Here is a 19,876-nt window from a genome sequence, read left to right as displayed (position 1 = left end):
GGCAAAAAAAAGGTTTCACTCCCACACCTAGAAAATGTGTATCCATAGATAATAGTCACTGAAACAGGTAAAGGCTTGTTCTCAACTCTGAGGTGCCATGCTCCACTACTACTGGATCTTTGGCCAAAACACAGCAGGAAAAGCAGAAAAAACACAGGCAGCAAGAGAGCAGTTCTACTGTTTTCAGTGTTGACCCACAGTCATTCTTTTAAGAATTACTTAAGCTTTCTTAGTAATTTTTTTCTCTGTAATTTCTTAGAAGACTGCAACACTGGATTAGTGACATTAGAAACAATAAGAAAGTCACTGCATATCAAGTGCTTTGTATACAAGGACAAATATATTATATATATACACAAGAGATTATAATTTCATTCTATCTTAGATCCTTTGAAATTGAAATCACTATGTTTAATTCTGGTCAGTGGTTACAATTAGAAAGAAGATTAACCAGAGTGATCAACTTGTCAAACCATGAGTGGGGAAAAAGCTAGAAGGGATATTTTTCATTCACTACATGGCTTTGTAGTACAAACCCTTCTTGTATCAAAACAGTTTAAGAATTTTCCATCTAAATAAAGCACCACCCAGCTGTCTGTAATTGACTTTATTATCACCGATTTAAGAGTGCCTTGATATAATGACCTTCGAAGTGCTACTGATATCAAAGACAGGAACCAGTCAACAGAACGCCCAAGAACTCAGAAGAAAATTAAAAGAGAATGTATTTTAAAGGGTGCCTAGAAAGCCACTGAATGCCTTCTAACTTACATTCATCAAAACTGTTTAAGAAAATACCTGCAGATAATCTTTAAAACACAAGAACAAGAAAGATTATTGAAGAGAAAGTGAACTGAAATAATGACACATTACTATGCCTTTATGCAGGACTAAACCAAATTTTATTTACCATTCTCTTCTGAATGTTCCAGTTTGGTTAATAGACTCTTTATTTTGGAAATGCTCCCATGACAGTGATCAGTTATCACTGGATTTCACAACAGGACACAAAACCTGACTACTCACACAGACTCTGACTTCAGTTGTGTCAGCCTAAGTCAGACAAGCCTAGGAGGGGTTTCAAGGCAGTTAAGCAGTGCAGGCTAAAAGCCCCAACTTAAACTGAAAGCAGAAAAAAGTATCAGTGCAACTCCCACTTTCTATCTAGCACATAAAGGCACAGCAATAGCTCTTGACAAGGTGAAAAGCTGTTTATCTACCTGTGATAAACCTAAATAGCTTCTCATGTTTGCAATCTCAAACGGAAAATTAAAGAAAAATCATATATCTTAATGTATTAGATTCTTCTTCTAGAAAGCATTTAAAAACGTGTAATTTTAAGCATATGGTTTAGTATTTTCACTAATACCAAGCTTTAGTAAATAAAAGCCAAAACTCATTAAACACATATTACCATTAGCCTTCATCAAAATTAGTCCCAGACTCATTTGCTGGTTGCTCTTTTCACCATTCTGTAAGATACTCAGAAGCTGAATAGCAACTTTATTCCAGTAAGCACAGAAGGCTGGTGCTCTGGATCATATTCAAGCTAGCTGCAGTCCACACTGTGATGAAGAATGAAGACCATAACATCACTGGTGTCAGTCTCCACATAAAGAGAAGTGTACCATGCCTAATGTTTGACTATCATGTCCAATTGCAGATACACTTTCAGGTAACTCCTTTAGTGAGGTACTCATTACTGCATATTATATTCATTCCACAAATCATGGCTGCACTTGTTCTGTAAAGTCCAGTTTGAAAAGCTCAAATGTGATGATTTAAGAGACAGGGCGTTAATGCCTAGATTTCTCCAGCCCTATAGGCAACAGGGAACTTAAAAACTATTAAAACATTATTTGTTCTATAGGGATTACTTATTACACATTCAATTTAGTCAACCATGTCTGCTGAGAGGCACACAAATCCCACCATAGCTAATTTAAGAACTTACCAATTTCCCTTGCAATTCTGACAGCTTCATCTGCATCCTGTAAAAGCAGGAAATGAGACCCAATGTTAATCCCATCAGCCATTGCACTATGTCCTGAGGGCAGTCATATATTGCACTACTGTCTCCTCCGATTCATTTAATGTTTGATTTTACAACCTCCTGACCCTTTTCAGCCACAGGAATGTAAAATTAATACCATAAGTGGAATGTAAATTCTACCTCATCATTAGTGCACTGAGAAACTCAAAGCAACGAGGAATCAGCTGACAGGAAACACAACCAGGATCACAAAATTATTTTCTGCAGTTGTAGGAATTTAATGCTAGAATTTAGAAGTTTACAATCAATAATGGACCATAAATCAGATCGTTAAAGTTTGTCCACTACCAGCTTGTTTCTGTCTTCACAGGTATTCCTTGTGTTTTCCTGATTGCTGTCAGTAGGGGGAGTTGATTCTCTATTGTTTGGGAGTACTTCAAGTTCAGGAAAAAAAACCTTGTAGAACTTCTTCAAAGACAAATGGGTTTTGTTTACTCAAGAAAGAACACAAGCACTTCAGTTCTGAAAGTTCCGCATTCTGAAGACAAAATAAAACTTTAATGCATAATTTTAAAATGTATCTGAAAGGGGAAGACTCCCATAATTGTTTTCATTTATGAGCTGCATAACCCAACTTTACAAATCCTTTTGTTGATGCCACCTATTGCTTCAGCTATCTCATACTACTGTAGGCTGGTACAGAAAAAAGTCCTGGGAAACTCAGAGAGTGAAAACCAGAATACTTGAATTACTTACATTTCAATAACCAAATCACTTTTCCTGCAGTAGTTAATTCTTGTTATTTCTACTGATAGCAGTATATTTCCAGTATACAAAATTACAAAGAAAAGGGGTTAAATTACAGTGGAACCTGTTAAGCTTGAAAATTCCATCCAAATTTGATAATATTTATACTATCCCCTGACATACATTAAAAAATTTGTATAGAAGGCAGTAATGTCTGGAAACCACCAGCTGCTAAGTGTGTCTGAAACTATGGGGGCTAACTTATGAACATTAAACTGAAACCTGATATTTTTAAAGCTTTCAAGGCAATCCATTTTAAAAGCACCCAGGTCAGAACTTTAAAAAAAATACATAAGAAATGTTCATACCTGGTTCATTTATGTCCGATAATAAAACAAAATCCTCTTTAAAAGTCTTCAGTACCTAGTAACAACCCCATGAAGAATAAGAGGGCTGGCAGGGGAAGTTGTCAGAAAATTTAATTTCCTTTCATTAGCTAGTCTGCTCCACAAATCGGTGCTTGTTAAGTTCAAAGCAGTCCTGAAAGCAACATCAGTTTTAAGTCTTTTTACTCCAGTCACATCTGTTAATGAGATTTTTCCAAATAACAATTGTTTTTAACTCAAGAGATAAATCTAAAAAAAAAAACCTGCCCCTCACACCCCCCCCCAAAAAAAAAAAACCTCAAGAGTTTACTGTTTTATTACACCTTGCTGCTTTCCATGACCCTGCACCCTCCAAATTTTAGCTTAAAGGGATAAAATGCATGAAAAGGGTCATTTAAGAATGTTAGTGGTTTCCACACATTGAGTTTGAAGGTTCTTTGTTCCTGCCTGTGACAGTTATGCGAGAATACTTCCCCTTAATAGCCTCTCTGTCAGGAAGTGTTAAACCTGCCAAATGCAGACAATTAGAGCCTCTTGAACAAAATGCAGGAAGAGTGATGACTGATGAAGAGCCACGATTATAGTTGAGAAGGACACTTTTACATTTCTTTTCTCTTGCAAATTCCCCAACATATTTGCAAAATAGAACTAAGGGGGAGAAGCAAACAGGGTAATCTTTTTTCACTTAGTTACCTGCAAACAAGTGGCTAGCTGATACACTGTAGTCCACAGGAAGACAAGTTGCAAATCATTATAGAGGAACTTTTCACTGCCACTGAATTTTTACACATGCATTCAACAACTTCAAGTAACAACTGTTTGGTATCAGCAGCACTAATTGTCTAAGTTCTGGCTTGAAAAGACTTTAGTCATCTGCCCAGCACAGTTATTAATTTACACTGTGTCAACATCTGTTTCTTTTAGTTCTAACATATTAGAACCCAAACTCTTAAGATACAAGAAAAAAACTCCATGCATATTCCAATTTTCACTTTCAAAGAGTATTTCTGAACCAGAAAACAAAAATATGCTTTGATTTAAAGAGGAAAACTAACAAAAAAAATAATACATTTACATATTGCAATCTCTGGTAAGTCTTTTGATCTTTTTCCATAAGAAGGTATACTGAATATACGTTTAAAATATTACAAATTTCACTTCCTGATTACATAAATACAGAAGCAGTTTGAGTAATCAAGAAAAGCCAGGACAGTTATTTTAGCTTTTTGGTACATAAAAAAACAGATACGCAATATTTGCACAAGAGGGGCAAAAAAATGAGTGCTATGATACTGCCTAACACACATGCCCATATGCGCAAAATATACAAAACCACACTGGTACTAAAAACATTTTAAATTATCTTTTAAAAGCAAAAGTCCTCAATGATTTATTGCTATTTCTTCCAAAAGCACATTAGCTACACTACCATTTCCCCCAAAATAAACTGGAAACTGTAAATAAATATATAATTTTAGCACCATCTTTTATTGTACAAATAAAAATGATCAAGTAATGGTAGAAGTTAATAAAAGTCCTGAGAGTTATAAAATTATGTCATAGTGTTTTCACAAATAGGTGATTCTATTAAGTTAAAGAGACATAAAATACTGCTTTAGCGTAAGAATTCCTAACCTCCTACTTTCATGTACATGCCTCTCAACCAGGTTCCAGCAGGTGGAGACAGAAAAACAAAACTGTCTTCATGTAGGGGAATGCCAGGGTAAAGCAACTCCTAGAACTGTGAAACATGGTATTAGTTGTGAACAACTGCATAATGGTTTTCATGGCTGAGGGTGTTAACCTTCAAGAACCTCCAGTTCATATCCAGCCTCTAACAACTTCTCCAACAGTGATCATTCAATCCTAATGTCAATATCCCAGTGCAAAAATTCATCTAAAACAGGTACCCAAAACATAACTACAGTAAATTCAGAGCTTTGCTGAAGACCTCTAACGTGTTTTCTGACATCAGTGAAACTAAGTAGACATGGACATTCTTCTATGCCTACATCCAGCTGTGTTCTACCAACCATAAAACCAAACTGGTTGTATATGGTGAAACAATACAAAAATCATTCTTCCCTTGCCATTCCTTTGCCAGTTTTTCACCACAACATGTTCTTATGCTCATTACTAAGCCTCCACTTTCGAGTCTCTTACTCCCCTTTAGTTGTTTATAGTCCATACATCATCTCAGCCCTAACTTTAGTATAGGCATTGCTCACATGGATTAATGCTAATTCTTTTGAGTAAAACCGTTTACGACTACGTGTCCAAATTGGGTTTTATAAAACTAATTCTAGCAACACATTTGGAAATTAATTACTTTTTAATGCTTTTGTTGGCTCTCCAGCTGACAGCACAAGACTTCAGTTCCTTATATGTTCAAACTGGATTTCTCAATTATTCCAGCCAACTGAGAAACTGAACCACGGATGAGAAGAAAATCACTCTTCGTCAAACTGCCCTCTCCATTCCATATCTTTCCACTCTCAATTTCATATTTGCTAGAGCATTTGCCAGTACAACAACAGTTACCTGTGCCTGATGCAAAGCATCCTCCTCTTCAGTCCTTCCAACTTTAAGTATACTGTTGAAGGGCTTCTTTCTTTTAATTTTCTTTTCAATTTAATTACTACTCACTGGGAATTTTTCTGCATGCAACTTTTCCAAGATGTTATTACACAACCTTAGCAGTGTCTTCCATGTGTAAGTATTAAGCAACATAAGAGAGGAAAAATATCCTTTATTCATGAAGGACCTAAGTATCTGCAGCACTATTTAACAAGGATAAAGACAACTCAAAGATTTTCAGTGTAGTCCTGAGTTGAATAATGAAGCACTAGAAGTTGTTGCTCTGTGTTTGCTTTAACTATTCATCCACAAAGAACACATGCAATGGATCAGTCAATTTCTAGCATCGTCACAGGAATAAATAGTTTTCCTCCAGCTTTACTGAAGTCCACTTTAAAGTTGAAGCGACCTCTAACCACCTTAAGCATCAAGCAGACACTTAGCTCCTTCCTAAGACTTTCAAAATTTTTATTTCTTAGGAAAAAGAGCCCTCAATTATTTTTAAAGCTTCATAACTGTGACTAAAATAGATCTCCCACAGAATGGCAGAAATCCTAAACAGTCTCCAGTTCCTTGTGTGTTGCTGTTCTGATTAGAGCTGGTATCATGAAGCTTTACCCTTCCTATCTTATTCTGAATTTGCAAAATAGTATATCAAGCTCTAACCAAAGATCAGACATCCTGTATGACCTAATTATTTGGGTATTCATTTGAGCAAAAGACATTGTCACAGGAAGGAAATCACAGAACAAACACAGGCACATATTTAAATCCATAGCAAGTATGACACTATCAATTATCAGGAGCTTTATTTCCTGTAATTGGTAATCAAAGCACTGGTTAGCCTAAAATTTGCAGCTCCACTTTTTGATGGAGACTGCAATGCTGGTTATGTCTGTGTACTTTCTTTTTTCTTATTTGGTGTGCATACTGCAGTTTTGGGTTGGTTTTTTTTTTAGATATGTACTCTTTTTCATCAACAGTCTACAGATAATCAGAACTCATGCAGGGCTGAGGTATGTGAAACTGGTATGACATGGACACTTTGGGATTAAACAACTACCATATAGTTCCATTCAATAGCAGAGAACTGGAGTTGTCAACTCAGGCCTACATTCCAGTTCATTTGGTTTTAAGGGTATTGTTGCATATAGCCCATTGCCAATCACATCACTTAGGTTTCCTTTTTGTATCAGGAACTTCAGATAATTGTCAAAAACAGTGCAACTCTAAGTCTATGAAACAAGAAAGCAGCTCAGCTGCACTGGTTACAGGTCTATCTGTTCATTAACCATTATTCTACTTTGTCAGGTTTGGTTTTTTAATCAGCAGAATAACAGACCCTTACATAAGTTTTAACTTGATACAATGAGAAAACTAGGCTTTTGAGTACTTAATTCTGCATTAGAGAATGTTTTGTGGTGTTCAGATGATTAATTAGAAGCTGTATCCTATCTAGATGCTTTTCTGGAAACTATTTTCAAGATTCCAAGAAGACATACAGGATATCAGAACAGAGAATGTTATGCCCAATAGCTTGGCTGCTGTTAAATCTTATGAGTGCTAAAGGATCACATACACAAGGGACTGCTAAAACATACAACAAAATCTGAAATTTGCCAATTTGCCACTCCCAGACTTCAGCATGGCCACAAATGCCAGTCCAAAACTCATATGAAGTCCTCCAGAAGAGAAAGAAACCTTTGCAATTTTACCTGTTGCAGCATTATCTTGCTACCAGACATTACAAACATCGTGCATTTCCATCACAAGTACTGAAAAACTCCTGGGCATTTGACCTCAGCTATATTGTGATTTTATCATTCCCTCTCACTAGTCAAGTCCTCCAGACAGCTTCATTGGACCAGGTAATTTTGTGGAGGCTGCGCCCCTTTGTACTCTATTTACCTTTCACTTTTAGTCGGGTTTTGGGGGATAATTTGTATCTTAACAGAGTTTAAAATCCAGCTTAGCTACTATGCTCTTTTCCATGCAACTTAAAATTTTACTCAAACTTCATTTGAAAAAAATCTGATTTAACACAAAGCATCAAAATTTTCAACCCAGGAGGTCAACATTTTATAATGCAACAAGTTTTAGTTTTATCCAATGAAGGTTTTAGAGAAAAGCTCAACTACGTTAACATAGGCAATATATTAAAACACAGAGGAAAGCTTGTAGGAGTCTTAACACAATCACTATAGCAGAAAATAAACAAAAATTAAGATACACCTTATTTAATCTTACAAACTATAAAGAAATAAGTTGGGTTTTTTTACAAAACTGTTGGAAGAGATTCCTTCTAAAACCACACACGAAGAGCATTAGCTGTAGATTCTGATAAAGAGACATCAAATTCCCATCCTCCTCCTGAACTTTGCAACACATGGAAATATGCACCATCAGAACAGACCATAAAATGGAAACTTCACACAGTTTAACAAACTTCACTTAACTCAGAGCTGTCAAGATCTTGGCCAACAAGAAGACCTGAGAAAGGTAAAGATGTGCAAATAAGTCAAATCCACACCTGACATTTTACACATCTACCTGCCTTCATGTTAAATTTAAAGCAAAGTATTTTTAGAGACTCCACTGAAGAACTCCTAATACATCATTTATTATCAAGGACTTTCTCCTCTTCTCCAAAGCTCTCTTGTTAGTAAAAATCTGTACTTCATTTTTAATTACATTTTACTGAAAAAGAAGAGGAAATTATAATTAGATTCTGCATTAGACCTTCAATAGATGTACTTTGATTTAGACACTCTTCCTACAGTGGGCAGACAGTAATTAAATGATTTCTCACCTTGACTACTCCATCAAAGCCAGGGATGGTGTTGACCTTTGCATTCTTGGCTAACAATTTGCTTTCAATCTTGTCTCCCATAGCTTGAATAGCATGTGTGTCAGGTCCAATGAAGGTGACACCTTCTGATGCCTGCAAAGACAATGAAGAAAAAACTTTAGGAGACAAAAATAAAAATCAGCTTTTCCATACACAGATATTACTATTAACTTTTTTTCTCATTTTGAGCTGACTAATGCAACAAGACTTATAAGACAGTGATCTCTTTACATAACAACAGAGCAATATATAAATATTTCAGACAGTTCATTAAAAATGTGTATGACCTTGTGAAACTATGTATACACACAGATTCAAAGCCCTATAATTAGCATTTGTATAAATCAAAAGCCAGGCCAGAGAAAAATAGCTTCAAGTGGAAGTACTCCAGACTGAAAGTAAAAAATATCCCTTCAGAAAAGAGAACCTTGTTAATTCACCACTGAAATAACCAAAAGTGATTTACAAAGATGCACTTGCCAAATAATAATAGTTTAAAATTTTATTTAGTAGGCATTCCCAAAACCAAACCTCAATGAAACATCACAATGAAAATGTAGTCTTTAAGTCAACATACCTAAGACCTTGAAAATAAAGCAATAAGTGAAATAACATTTCCTGATTCTTTCAGGCAATTCTTCTCCAATAATAATGTGGAAAGAGGTTAACATAACATGTTTGAATACTTCAACATCAATATGTAGGTAAAATATTGAACTGCATGCTTCTCCCTCCTTTTTCTCTATGCCAACAATAGGCGTCAGTGGTTATTCAGATAGAGGCATTTTTTCAAACTTCTTCAGGTCAGTACTACTTTAATTAAAGACAATTCCATCAGAACTATTCCCTGAAAGTTATTGATGCAATAGCAAGTACACGTGTGTTGCAGGTAACTTTATATCTTTTGTACTAGACAGGGAAAGAAGATGAAAGAGGGGTAAGGATGAAAAAAATTTTTTTTTTTTTTAATCAAGCCTTGCACAAGTTTTCCAAGTTACAATTATTTTCTTCTCCCCAGTTCTAAGATATCCGTAAAATGTCTAAAAACAATTTGTTTCTAGCCAATGGGCAGCTAACTTAATACCAATACTAACAAAATGGCAAACAGCAGTTTCTTATATCACAATTTATGCCTTAATATTTTGGTTTTGACACATACGTATGCTACATAAACCATATAGTTACCATCATTAATGATAAAAAGTCATTTGTTGAAGCTTTGTGTATTTATGTGATGGTACTACATTATCCAATCCCAGAACATAGGAAAAATATGTTTAAGTTGGGAAACATCTTCCTATTTGTGATCCTAAAAGAGCCAAGAGATCTCAACGTGCTTGGGGAGTCAGTGCTTGCACTGTCAGCAGCTTCTAGCAGGACCAGTGTAACAGCAGCAGCTCTGTGTAGCTAACAGGGTGCTAGAGATCATCCAGAAAAGATCAGGTGAGCATTACAGACACACAAGGAAGCTCAGTGCAAGGACACCCAAACCAAATGTCGAGCATCAGTTCTGCTATAAAGGATTGTTAGCTTTGACTCACAATGAACCATCTGGGGGTTTATCTCTGCCCACCTCTTCTCTGCTGCATTTGGCTACTTAGCTTAGCAACTCAGGAATTAACAACTTAATAGCTGTGTTAGAAAGTTGGGAAGACTGTAGTACAAAGAAGGAAGAGATGGGAGGACCAAAACAAGGGTGCAGACCCATAGTTATGTAGTGCTCAGATCCTTTGGCACTTGAAGAAATTCTCTTTTTAAAGAAGAAGGGAAACAAAGCAAGGAGTTGATGCATGAAACCACAGTGATACAAAGTTTGGAGCTGACTGCTTCAGAAAGAACTCATACTTCTTCTCTTAACAGGCAGAAATAAGTACCTGCATACACCTAGAGGCAGCACAGAGTTCTGTCATCAAACTGTATCCCAATCTCAAAAAGCCTTGTGAAAAAGTATCACATACTTGATAAGTGGAGATGATACTGTCCCACTTGTATCACTTCTAACCTGGAAACACCTCCTTTCCACAGTTTCTGCCACAACTGCACCCTGACCAACACTACAAATTTCACCATGTATTGCTTCCTCTCCTCACTTTCTTCTCAGAGTTTGCCATCAAAACATGAGATCTCCAGAGGTCAAGATAGCAGGTTCAACACTTTTGCTGCCATAACAGACATTCCCAGACTTGTAGCTTGCAGGCTACTTCCATACTCTTATAGTATTTCTCTTCCCTCCTCATTGTTCTGACAGAAAATGAAAAATCTTCATTCACAGGGGAAGGTCACAGGGAAGGATAAAAATTACATTGATAGCATCAGCAAGCATGCATCTTTCCAGCCAAATAACCATAGAGCACATCATGCTTGACCTACTGTCTCATCTCACTGATTTGTGGCATGGACTTCCAAAGGGCCGAGTTCACTCCCTGCTCCTGTCCAGATAGCTGGATAAGAACAGAACAGTACCATTCAGGAAAGGTTCATGAACCACCTGAGAAGCAACACTGCAGGCCATTTCAAGAAGTTAATCTCTGCATCCAATATATTTTGTTACATTAATCCTGTAGAGCTGTAATATTCCACATGGATACAGCCTATACTACTTACTAAAAATTAAGTACCAGATAATATACAGCAGATTCACATTACTCGACTGCAAATACCACCTGTTGCAACCAGTATCTTGGTCTTTTTTTAATGTATACTTTTTGCAGGTCAGAATTTACAAACTACACTTGTCTACATATGCAGCTTTTGGCTTTAATTGCTTCAAACCTTTGTACCTTACACAGATCAGCTCTTCCATGGTGAACAAGCAGCAGCACAGCACAACCAGCTATTCCCTCATAACATCAGTCAGCTGAGGCAGTCACCACAGCCAGTTATTTCCCTATCAACAATCTGAAAATAAATAGCTTAACTCAATAGGATATCAAAGGACACCTAAAACCACGTGATTCTGCAACATCCATAAACCAAAAATAAGTTAACAAACCTAAGAAGTTCTGCTGGTTTCCAGGCAGTGTATCTAACCATCTCTTACACAGGAAAGGTGTGCATTCTCTGATATGACTCGCAACTAACTTCAGTTAAGCACATTAAAAAAAAAATACTTTGTCAGCTTAAGGCACTTCTAAATAAAGTCTTGTAAGCCTTGCTACAGTAATTTACTACAGTAATTCACTTGCTACCCCACCATTCAAAGATGTTTGCTCAAACCCTCTGCCAAACTTCTCTGCTCATCACCAGAAAAGTTCCCCAGCTTCTTCATTGCCCACACTCACATAATGTATTAATCAATCCATTCAAACATCTACTGCCCAATACTAAAAATGCCAAAAGCAGACCATAAAAAAGAATGCAGTGGCAACATCTTCAGCTCTTACAAAGATTTACCAGTTTGTTCACACAGATTTGTCAGTGTGGCAGCAAGTACTAAAACCTCTGTTGTACATACACAAGCTTACACACTGCATATCAAACAAGTTCTTCCAAAACTTTTGTTACTCCTCCACACATCCAGCAGCATATTTCAACCTTGTGAAGACTAATTATCTGGCTGCAGAAAACACATTCAAAGTTTCACTGTAAACATGCACCAACACTTTGTTTAGAAACATACCTGTGATATCTGTGTATCACTGCTCTACTTTGAACAATCAAAGGTACAGGCATATAATAACAAATATTTTACATAATAACAAGTTCATAATAAATTCATTTAAAAAAAGTTAAAATTTAGTTGTCTTAAGTAGCAGATATTGAAGAGTTTTCCCCAACAGCCCACTATTTTTGAAAGCAGTAACAACAGGTCTAATAGTCATGCTATGGAGAACTGTGAGCAGTTTATTCTCCCTTCCTTTTGGTTTGGTGGTTGGCTCTTTTTAAGCCAGACAAAAGCCTTAGTCTGCCCTCAGAGAATGCAGCTTATATTGCAAAAAATAAACACAGTGTCAAAGTACAACAAGCAAAGGCAAGATTTGGAAAATACTTTTGAGAAGTTCACGATTGAGTTTGTGACCATCACAGTCACAGTCTATCAAACATTTGACTGCTCTGGGAACAGAGTGGGCCAGACCAACCTATGTCAGTGTAAGCCATCATACCCTCAACATCTGGAAAGGACCTGCCCATGTGACAAACTCCTGTGGACCTGAGGTAATTGAAGAGACACTCTAGAAGGGGAGTTTCCTTTGTACCTCCTCCTGGGAATTATAAATGTAGATATTCACAATTACTGTATTATACAGTCAGTAGGGGATTCAGTCTCAGTGACAGCCTAAGCAGAACTAAAGATAGAAAGCATGAAGGAGGGAAAACTGCATAAGCAACTTTTACACACATATACTTGGCAACATATACTCTTCTGTGGGCTTATGAATCTGCAGCAAAGCAGCCAACTCACTGCCAGGCCTCCTGGAGCTACAGGAAATGATTGAACAGTTCCAACTCAGCTTTAGACAAAACAAGTGATACTAAAATTTATCCTCTGTCTTTTACTATGTTAGTCATGGACAATTAAACACAGTTTTTTGTGTCTTCATTCAAGTCAAGATACTTGCATCTGCATGTAGTATCACCTTAAGAGGAACAGCTTCAACCAATAAGGAGATATGCCATGTACAAAAACAGTGCTATCAAGAATCTTGTGTTTTCTCTTTCAGGATCATTTGATGAGGGGATTTTTCCACTCACAGCATGCTGATGTGGGAAAACATACTCCAACTGCCCAGCTGCTTCCAGGTGCAAGAGCCCCATAGTTACCTTACCGCACAGAAGCGGTGACAATAATGCAGGCTTTGTGCTTGTTCATTCCCTAGTACCTGAAATGACTATAGTTTTCAGGAAGTATTTCCCATCTCTGAGGAAGAAATGGCTGAAAGGCTAGAGCAATCTGAGAAGCATTTGGAGCTGCTCTGCTTTATTGAAAATAAGCTTTTCTATGTAAACACAGAGCTGGTTTTAAACGAGTTCATGAAACTTACAGGAGAACCCAAACAATCTATTCCATGCTGCCATTGAATCATATGTTCTCAAATTCAGATTTGCAAATGACGTTTTCAACTCGGGGACAACTCAAGGAAGACAGTAACAGCCCTCAAGTGACTGAGGCAACTGACCAAGTTCCTCTTCCCTCATCTTCTCTCCTTCCCCTCCTACACATGCCTGCCCACAGTCCTATCTATCCCTCTTCTCTAAAGGCATGCTAAACACTCCTCAGCTGACTTAGCTGACCAACATAGCAGACAATGGCTATTTTTGTGTAATAAATGTTTTCCATCACTTTCACAAGACAAAATAAGCTAAACAGAAAAACTTAATGGGCACTGAAGGAAGGACCACAAGCTGCTGGTACATGCAACTGGGAACTTTCTTTGGGAGGATGGCCCATACTCAAATTCTGAGGTGCTCTGGAGGGTGGCTGTATGCTGCCATATTGACCTGCTCTTCTTGTCAAATCTGCATTGCTGTTTTAAGGTTTGTTTTAAAAATCAAACATGATGCTTCTCTGAGGAGCACTGTTTGAGCCACAGAATGGTTGAAGTTTGAACCATCAAAGCCACTGTTAAAAGCAACTCTGATATTGGTTTCAAGTATTCCAACAACTTAAGGGCAGAAGAGAAACAGAAATGAGATTCTGTGGCAGTGAGGTAACAGCAAGATCAGCCAGTGTGGGCAGCACAAGTTACCACAATTACTGAAGAATTTATTGGTGAGTAAGATTATGAAGGAGGGTCCACAGATAAGAACTTTAGTTGAAGCTTCATCATAGATCTGGTTTTCAAAGGAGTTCTGTTTTAACCCTCAAATCTGCTTCACAGGAAAAACTAGAAAAGGCTTCCATTAAATCCTTACATGTAGCTGATTATTTCTTTCATTAGTGTACTCCTTCTTGCCACACAACCAGTCAAGGAGGCAGACCCAAGGGAGAAGGGAAGAGGCATAAGTAGTCAGGTATCCACAGCATTCCAGAAAAATTGGGGTCATCCACTAATACAATCTCCCACATACAGCTCATAGATCACCAGAAGGACAGAAGGACACAAACCTGAACACACAGCTGCCTGCAGACACATACAAAGCAGAGCAGATAAGCAGTACGCCTCAAAGATGACCGGAATAGACAGCTGGGCTAAAAAGCCTCTAAGTCACATGAGCTAAATGCAGCGCTGAAAAGCTGAGCTGGCAGCAAAAGGAAGGTCCAACAGAGGTACAAACAACCTAGGAAAAAACCAAGCAGAACAGAAAAATCCAGATAAAACATCCAAAGACAGACAAGATTCAGGAGTACTACCAGGAAAAAAAGCTGGGGGGAACACACAAACGCCACGACCAACACAGCACACTGACATCAGCTGGAAAAGGCAGGTACATAAAACACTTCAGAATTCAGGAACTGTCCATTCAACATTGGGAAGGAATTCCTCATGGAAGTCTACTATAAGAATATATAATAAGAAGCATCCATTCAATAACAGGAAATACTGAACTAGTAAAATGCTCTACAATACAATGTGGCGAACATGAAAAAACATGCTAAAGCTTTCTGTTGGATGCAGAGAAATGACCTGTCAGCTCAAATGTTTGGGCCCTGTTGCTGCTGTCTTGAAGGCTCAGAATTAAGAGCATATGCAGGAGTGGCCAATGATTTGTGCAGGCATCAACCTGTAAATTCAGTACGAATAAATAGAAAATTACATCTCTGCTGTTTAATTTTAAGCTACAAAGGGCCTGAATCAGTAAAAAGCCTAGGTATTGTCATGGATCACCAAGAGCAGTAACTCTCCTGCACTTCAATGAATAAAAGTTTATTCCAATCTCATTTACAATGAAAAAAGCAGAACTTCTGAAGACAAAGGATCTTTGCAATTACAGTATATGTATTTGTATATGTATTTACACAAACACCCATGAGAGAAAAGACAACACATACAAGTAGCAACCTTCATTAGAACAAATCTTTTTACAAAATGAGCCATGCTGAAGTAAATTAAAGCCTTCTGTACAGGCTTATGACCCAGTGAAGACAGTATGTGATGTAAGCAAAAGCACAAATATACAAGAGGGAAGGGCTGTAGCATCCTACTGTTCTCTGACTACACCTGCCTTTGACTACTGCAGTTATTTCTGCAGAGGTTTGGCTTTTGTATTGTTAGAGGTCTTTGGAAGGAGATGGATTACTACAATCACCTTGAGCTGCAGAAGCACAAGGCAGGTACACTGTGACAAGAAGCAACATATAAATTGAAATTAACAGTGCCTGAGGCAACTTGCAGAGGAAGGTGGTAATAAAGAACTGCGCTGCCCAGCCTGTCAGACTTCATGGCTTCTTCCAAATTCTACTTCAAAATCAGAACTGTTATTACTTGGTCCCAAAACACACTACAATGTAGAAGTCAGAATTCCCCACACAAGGTATGCCACTTATGACGCTATACTGTGCCACCTTAAAAATCTGCATTTACTGTCTCAAACCAGAGTACATACTGTAAGAGAAAGTAATATGTTTGAAGTGTTACCTTTGCAAAGAAAAGCTAGCAGAACCAAAAGGCTTTACCTTAAATTGAACACAGCTGCAAGAAGTTTGTCATACTTCTTAAAACTGAATTAAAGAACACTAAAGCATTTTCCAACCACACCTTAATAGGAGAAAATTGCTCGGCAGCAATACCGAAAAAAAAAAAAAAAGAAAACTAGAATTCTCATTTGCTTGAAAATAAGCTAATTGATGCCAGTTTCCATGTTTAACATTTACCATGGGGAGGGAGATGTGTTAATATACTCCCTTTACACTATCATTAATATTAACTGACTTATTTAACCCTGGTATGAATATATTAATGCCTTCTCCATAGTTTTAAATATGCAGAGGCACAAAAATTCATTAATCAGTTACCAATAGGGCCAGACAAACTTCTGCAGGACCAAATGAAAACAAGTCTTATCCAGGTCCCAAACATGCCTTCTTTAATGCAGGCTAGGAATAGAATGCAGGAACATACAGCTATATACAATATATAGAGAGATAGGTATAATTATGGTTTTTTAAATGGAGTATGTGTATATTCAAATACTGGATGTGGAAAGAGAGGACTTATTAGGCCACACTAAAGCTCAGCTTAAACAAAAAGCACAGTTGCCAAGCCAGTATAAACAATCTAAAGCAACTAAACTCCAGTGTTCAAAAAAGGCATACACTACAGTAAAGGTACACAACCTTCTGCATAAACACCAGGGAGTGGCCAGAATAACTCCAAATGGTCAGCACCACCTTAAGCACTAATGCTGCATGGAAAATAATTTTTTAAATAAACTTTTAAGTCATCTTCTCTCCTTCCACAGAAGTGGTAAATCTACAAAGACTAAGAACCAGACTGATCTGTAGACAATGTCCTTAACAAGATATAAGTTGTGAACTACTATTATCACAGATTATATGTACAAATGGTAAATGTGCTTGCATTGATTTAATTCTGCATTTTAAAATTAAAAACTCTCCTTTACCAAAAAGTTCACAGTGTATATTGTAACTTGTAAGTAAAAGACATAGCTTCCAGTCATACCTTTCCAAGTGAAAAGAGGTAGTCAGCTTTTTCCAAGGGCTCAAAGCACAAGACATGGAGAACAAGTACTACCTCTGTGGCTCTATACTTAACATGTTTTCAATTTGGATCTGATCAGCAACCTGAAGTCTTACTTGATAATTTCACTTTGAAACTATTTAAGACTTCAGATGGTTATATATCATATGTTTGTCCAGAACCTAAATGCAATATTGAAATAACTGAGTTCATAAACATTTCTCATATACAGACTATAAAATTTGAACATACAGGAGTTTGAATGACATGCCAGTGTGACTAATTACTTCACCATATATGAAACACTACACAGACACCCCCACGAGGCACAGGAACTTAGCACCGGTATGCTAGAAAGAGTTTTGAGTAGTCACCCATATCAGCAGTAAGGAATGCCTAGAAAATTTAGGGAGAAACAAACTAAACTTAAGAATTTTCCCTGGATGGTTTCCATATTGCTTTTCTTCACTTCATGGCATTGAAACCACCCTTGATTTTTACATGATAAAAGAAATCTGTGGAACTAATCCTAGAAACCTCTTTCTGTTTCCTTGCTTAACACCTCCAGGCGACAGAGAAGACAAAATGCTTCATTTGCATCCTTAAACATTAGAAACTTCGAATGAGCCTTTTCAGCTGCAAATGTTATTGCATCTACATTTCCAGAAGAGAAAGAAGGTTAAACAGCCTACTCAAGTTTATGTTAACTCATCTCTTTTTAGCACCCAGAGCAGCACAAAGAGAAGAAAATGCAGAAGCTTAACAGCAGAACCTCTTTCTTCATTAAGTTCAATTAGATCCTGGCAATGGATATAGCTGCTGATTACAGGAAGATAAAGAGAAGAAATCAGGTATGCACAAAGGAAATGGCAAACCTAAGTGTAATCTTAGTCTTCCCGATCATCCAGCCTCAAGAAGACCATTTCATTTTTCATGCAATACAAAATAGTTCCACCAGTTGCATGACCACACAAGATTTTGCCTGATGTAAAAGCAGTATTTGCTTAATCATTAATTAAAATTTAGTTTAAAACGTAATATGCCAGTGTTGCACAAAGCCAGCCCAAATATGCTAGCAAGGTAAGAAAGACTCCTTGCTTATCGATTGATAAGTAAAGCATCTTACCAATTAAAGAATACATTTGAGCCACAACTAGCCAAACTGATTAACTACTTTGTTTCAAAACACAATCAAGTACTATTTACTCTGGGACCGTATTAGCTCTTTACTTTTTTGAAAATTAGGATTCAAGCTACATATTTTAATGTGTTTGGAGAAGGGAAAGCACTTGGAATTACTGTACTGAATTAAGAAAAGAAAGTTAGCAGAACTTTATTTTCTAGGCCATTTGGCTTTCAGGCTGGAAAAAGCCTTCAGCTTGGCAGAAAATACTCAGATGTTTAACAAAAAATATACATTTGTCTAAATTAAAGCCAGGCAGTCATGGAGGAAAAAATAGGACAATGATGAGAGGGAAAAACAGGGGAGCATCATTCTAGACAAAGCAATACCTCACATTACCAAGGATCCAAATTTATGGCAAATACAAAATTTTCTGTACCAAACTGAAAGTTCAGTAGGGAAAACAAATAATACAACAAACAGTTCCAAAACTCCAATGTTAGAGCAAATGAATATGCACAGACACAAGGCATACCCTTAATTCAGCCATACTATTTTTCCTGTCCTAAAACTACATGTGAAGCTTTGCAAATTAATATAGAACACAAATATATAGCTTGATCAGTAAGTGCATTTTGCAATACCATACCTTGTATTTTTCAAAGAGGAGGCCAAATTAATAATCAAAACATGAGAATATTTTTCAAAGTGACTGAGTAATGAAAAATTAGCACTGTGTTACTGAGATATTACATTGAGCTTGCAGACAAAGGGTATTATTTGTATGCCTGTGTGTTGAAAAAAAAATCTGGTATTTTTCCAGACATTCTAAAATGCTTTCGAAGTTAGGTGACTACAGCTATATTTATACTGCACATTCAGAAACCAAATGAAAACTTATGACAACTGTCCAAGCTCACATGACCCTGAATTTACTGATGATTTAAGCATGAGGAACACTGGTGTTGACAGTCAGGAAGGTAAATGACTCTAGAGTGATCTTCTCTAATAACTACATTGAAAAAGAGTAATTTCTCAAACATTATAATGAAGACATTGAATAAGCAACATTCTTGATAAAAACAAGACTGTTAAAAGCCCACTGGTCTAACCAAATTCTATCATGGGTAATGCCATTCTGACCTTCAGTGCCCTTTTCTCGGCTGGCCAGTAGACTTAAAAATCCTCTCCACTGTCCTCACAAGGTTACTAATTTACCTCCTGTCAAATAGCTGCAATTGCTGATATTTAGACAAGTGTTACTGTGTCAATAGAAATAGTCATCATCAAATGTCTGATAAAGGTTGTTTTGAAGACTTCCAGAGAGTTTATAAAGACTCCCTAAACTACATCGGAAGATGCAGAGCAAACCATCAAGTCCACTTCAAAAAAGTGGAAGTATCTACATCTTGTTAGTAAACTGGAGTCATTTTCCCACAAGAAGAGAGTCATAAAACAGCCATAAAACATTAATGAAAAAAATCAGTATCACTTTGTCAGTTACATTAATCACAATTATTTAAGAACCAAAGAAGCAGTAAATATCAGTAATAAAATGTGCATGGGTACATATTTGTTTGCAGTTTTGTTTGTCATCATCACACCAAACCAGGTTTAATTCAT

General features: G+C 36.9%; 1 protein-coding gene across 4 annotated transcripts in view; it reads right to left on the bottom strand.

The window, feature by feature from the left end:
- The window catches only part of PCCA (propionyl-CoA carboxylase subunit alpha), a 271,230-nt gene that overhangs the window by 188,593 nt on the left and 62,761 nt on the right, over window positions 1-19,876 (bottom strand). For all 4 annotated transcript variants that reach the window (XR_014949358.1, XR_014949359.1, XM_077781501.2 and 1 more), the window contains exons 7-8: window positions 8,513-8,644; window positions 1,955-1,991 (exon numbers count right to left, since the gene is read on the bottom strand). Coding sequence is in view for 2 of the 4 variants with exons in the window: in XM_077781501.2 (XP_077637627.1) it covers window positions 1,955-1,991; window positions 8,513-8,644 (169 nt within the window). In the remaining 2 variants the exon portion in view is untranslated. The remainder of the gene's footprint in view (window positions 1-1,954; window positions 1,992-8,512; window positions 8,645-19,876) is intronic.

This window comes from Lonchura striata, chromosome 1, assembly GCF_050655825.1.
Source record: "Lonchura striata isolate lonStrDom1 chromosome 1, ASM5065582v1, whole genome shotgun sequence".
In the NCBI taxonomy this organism is placed as follows: Eukaryota; Metazoa; Chordata; class Aves; order Passeriformes; family Estrildidae; genus Lonchura; species Lonchura striata.
The sequence above is the reverse complement of the archived record's forward strand: the minus strand, read 5'-3'. Positions and strand labels throughout refer to the sequence as shown.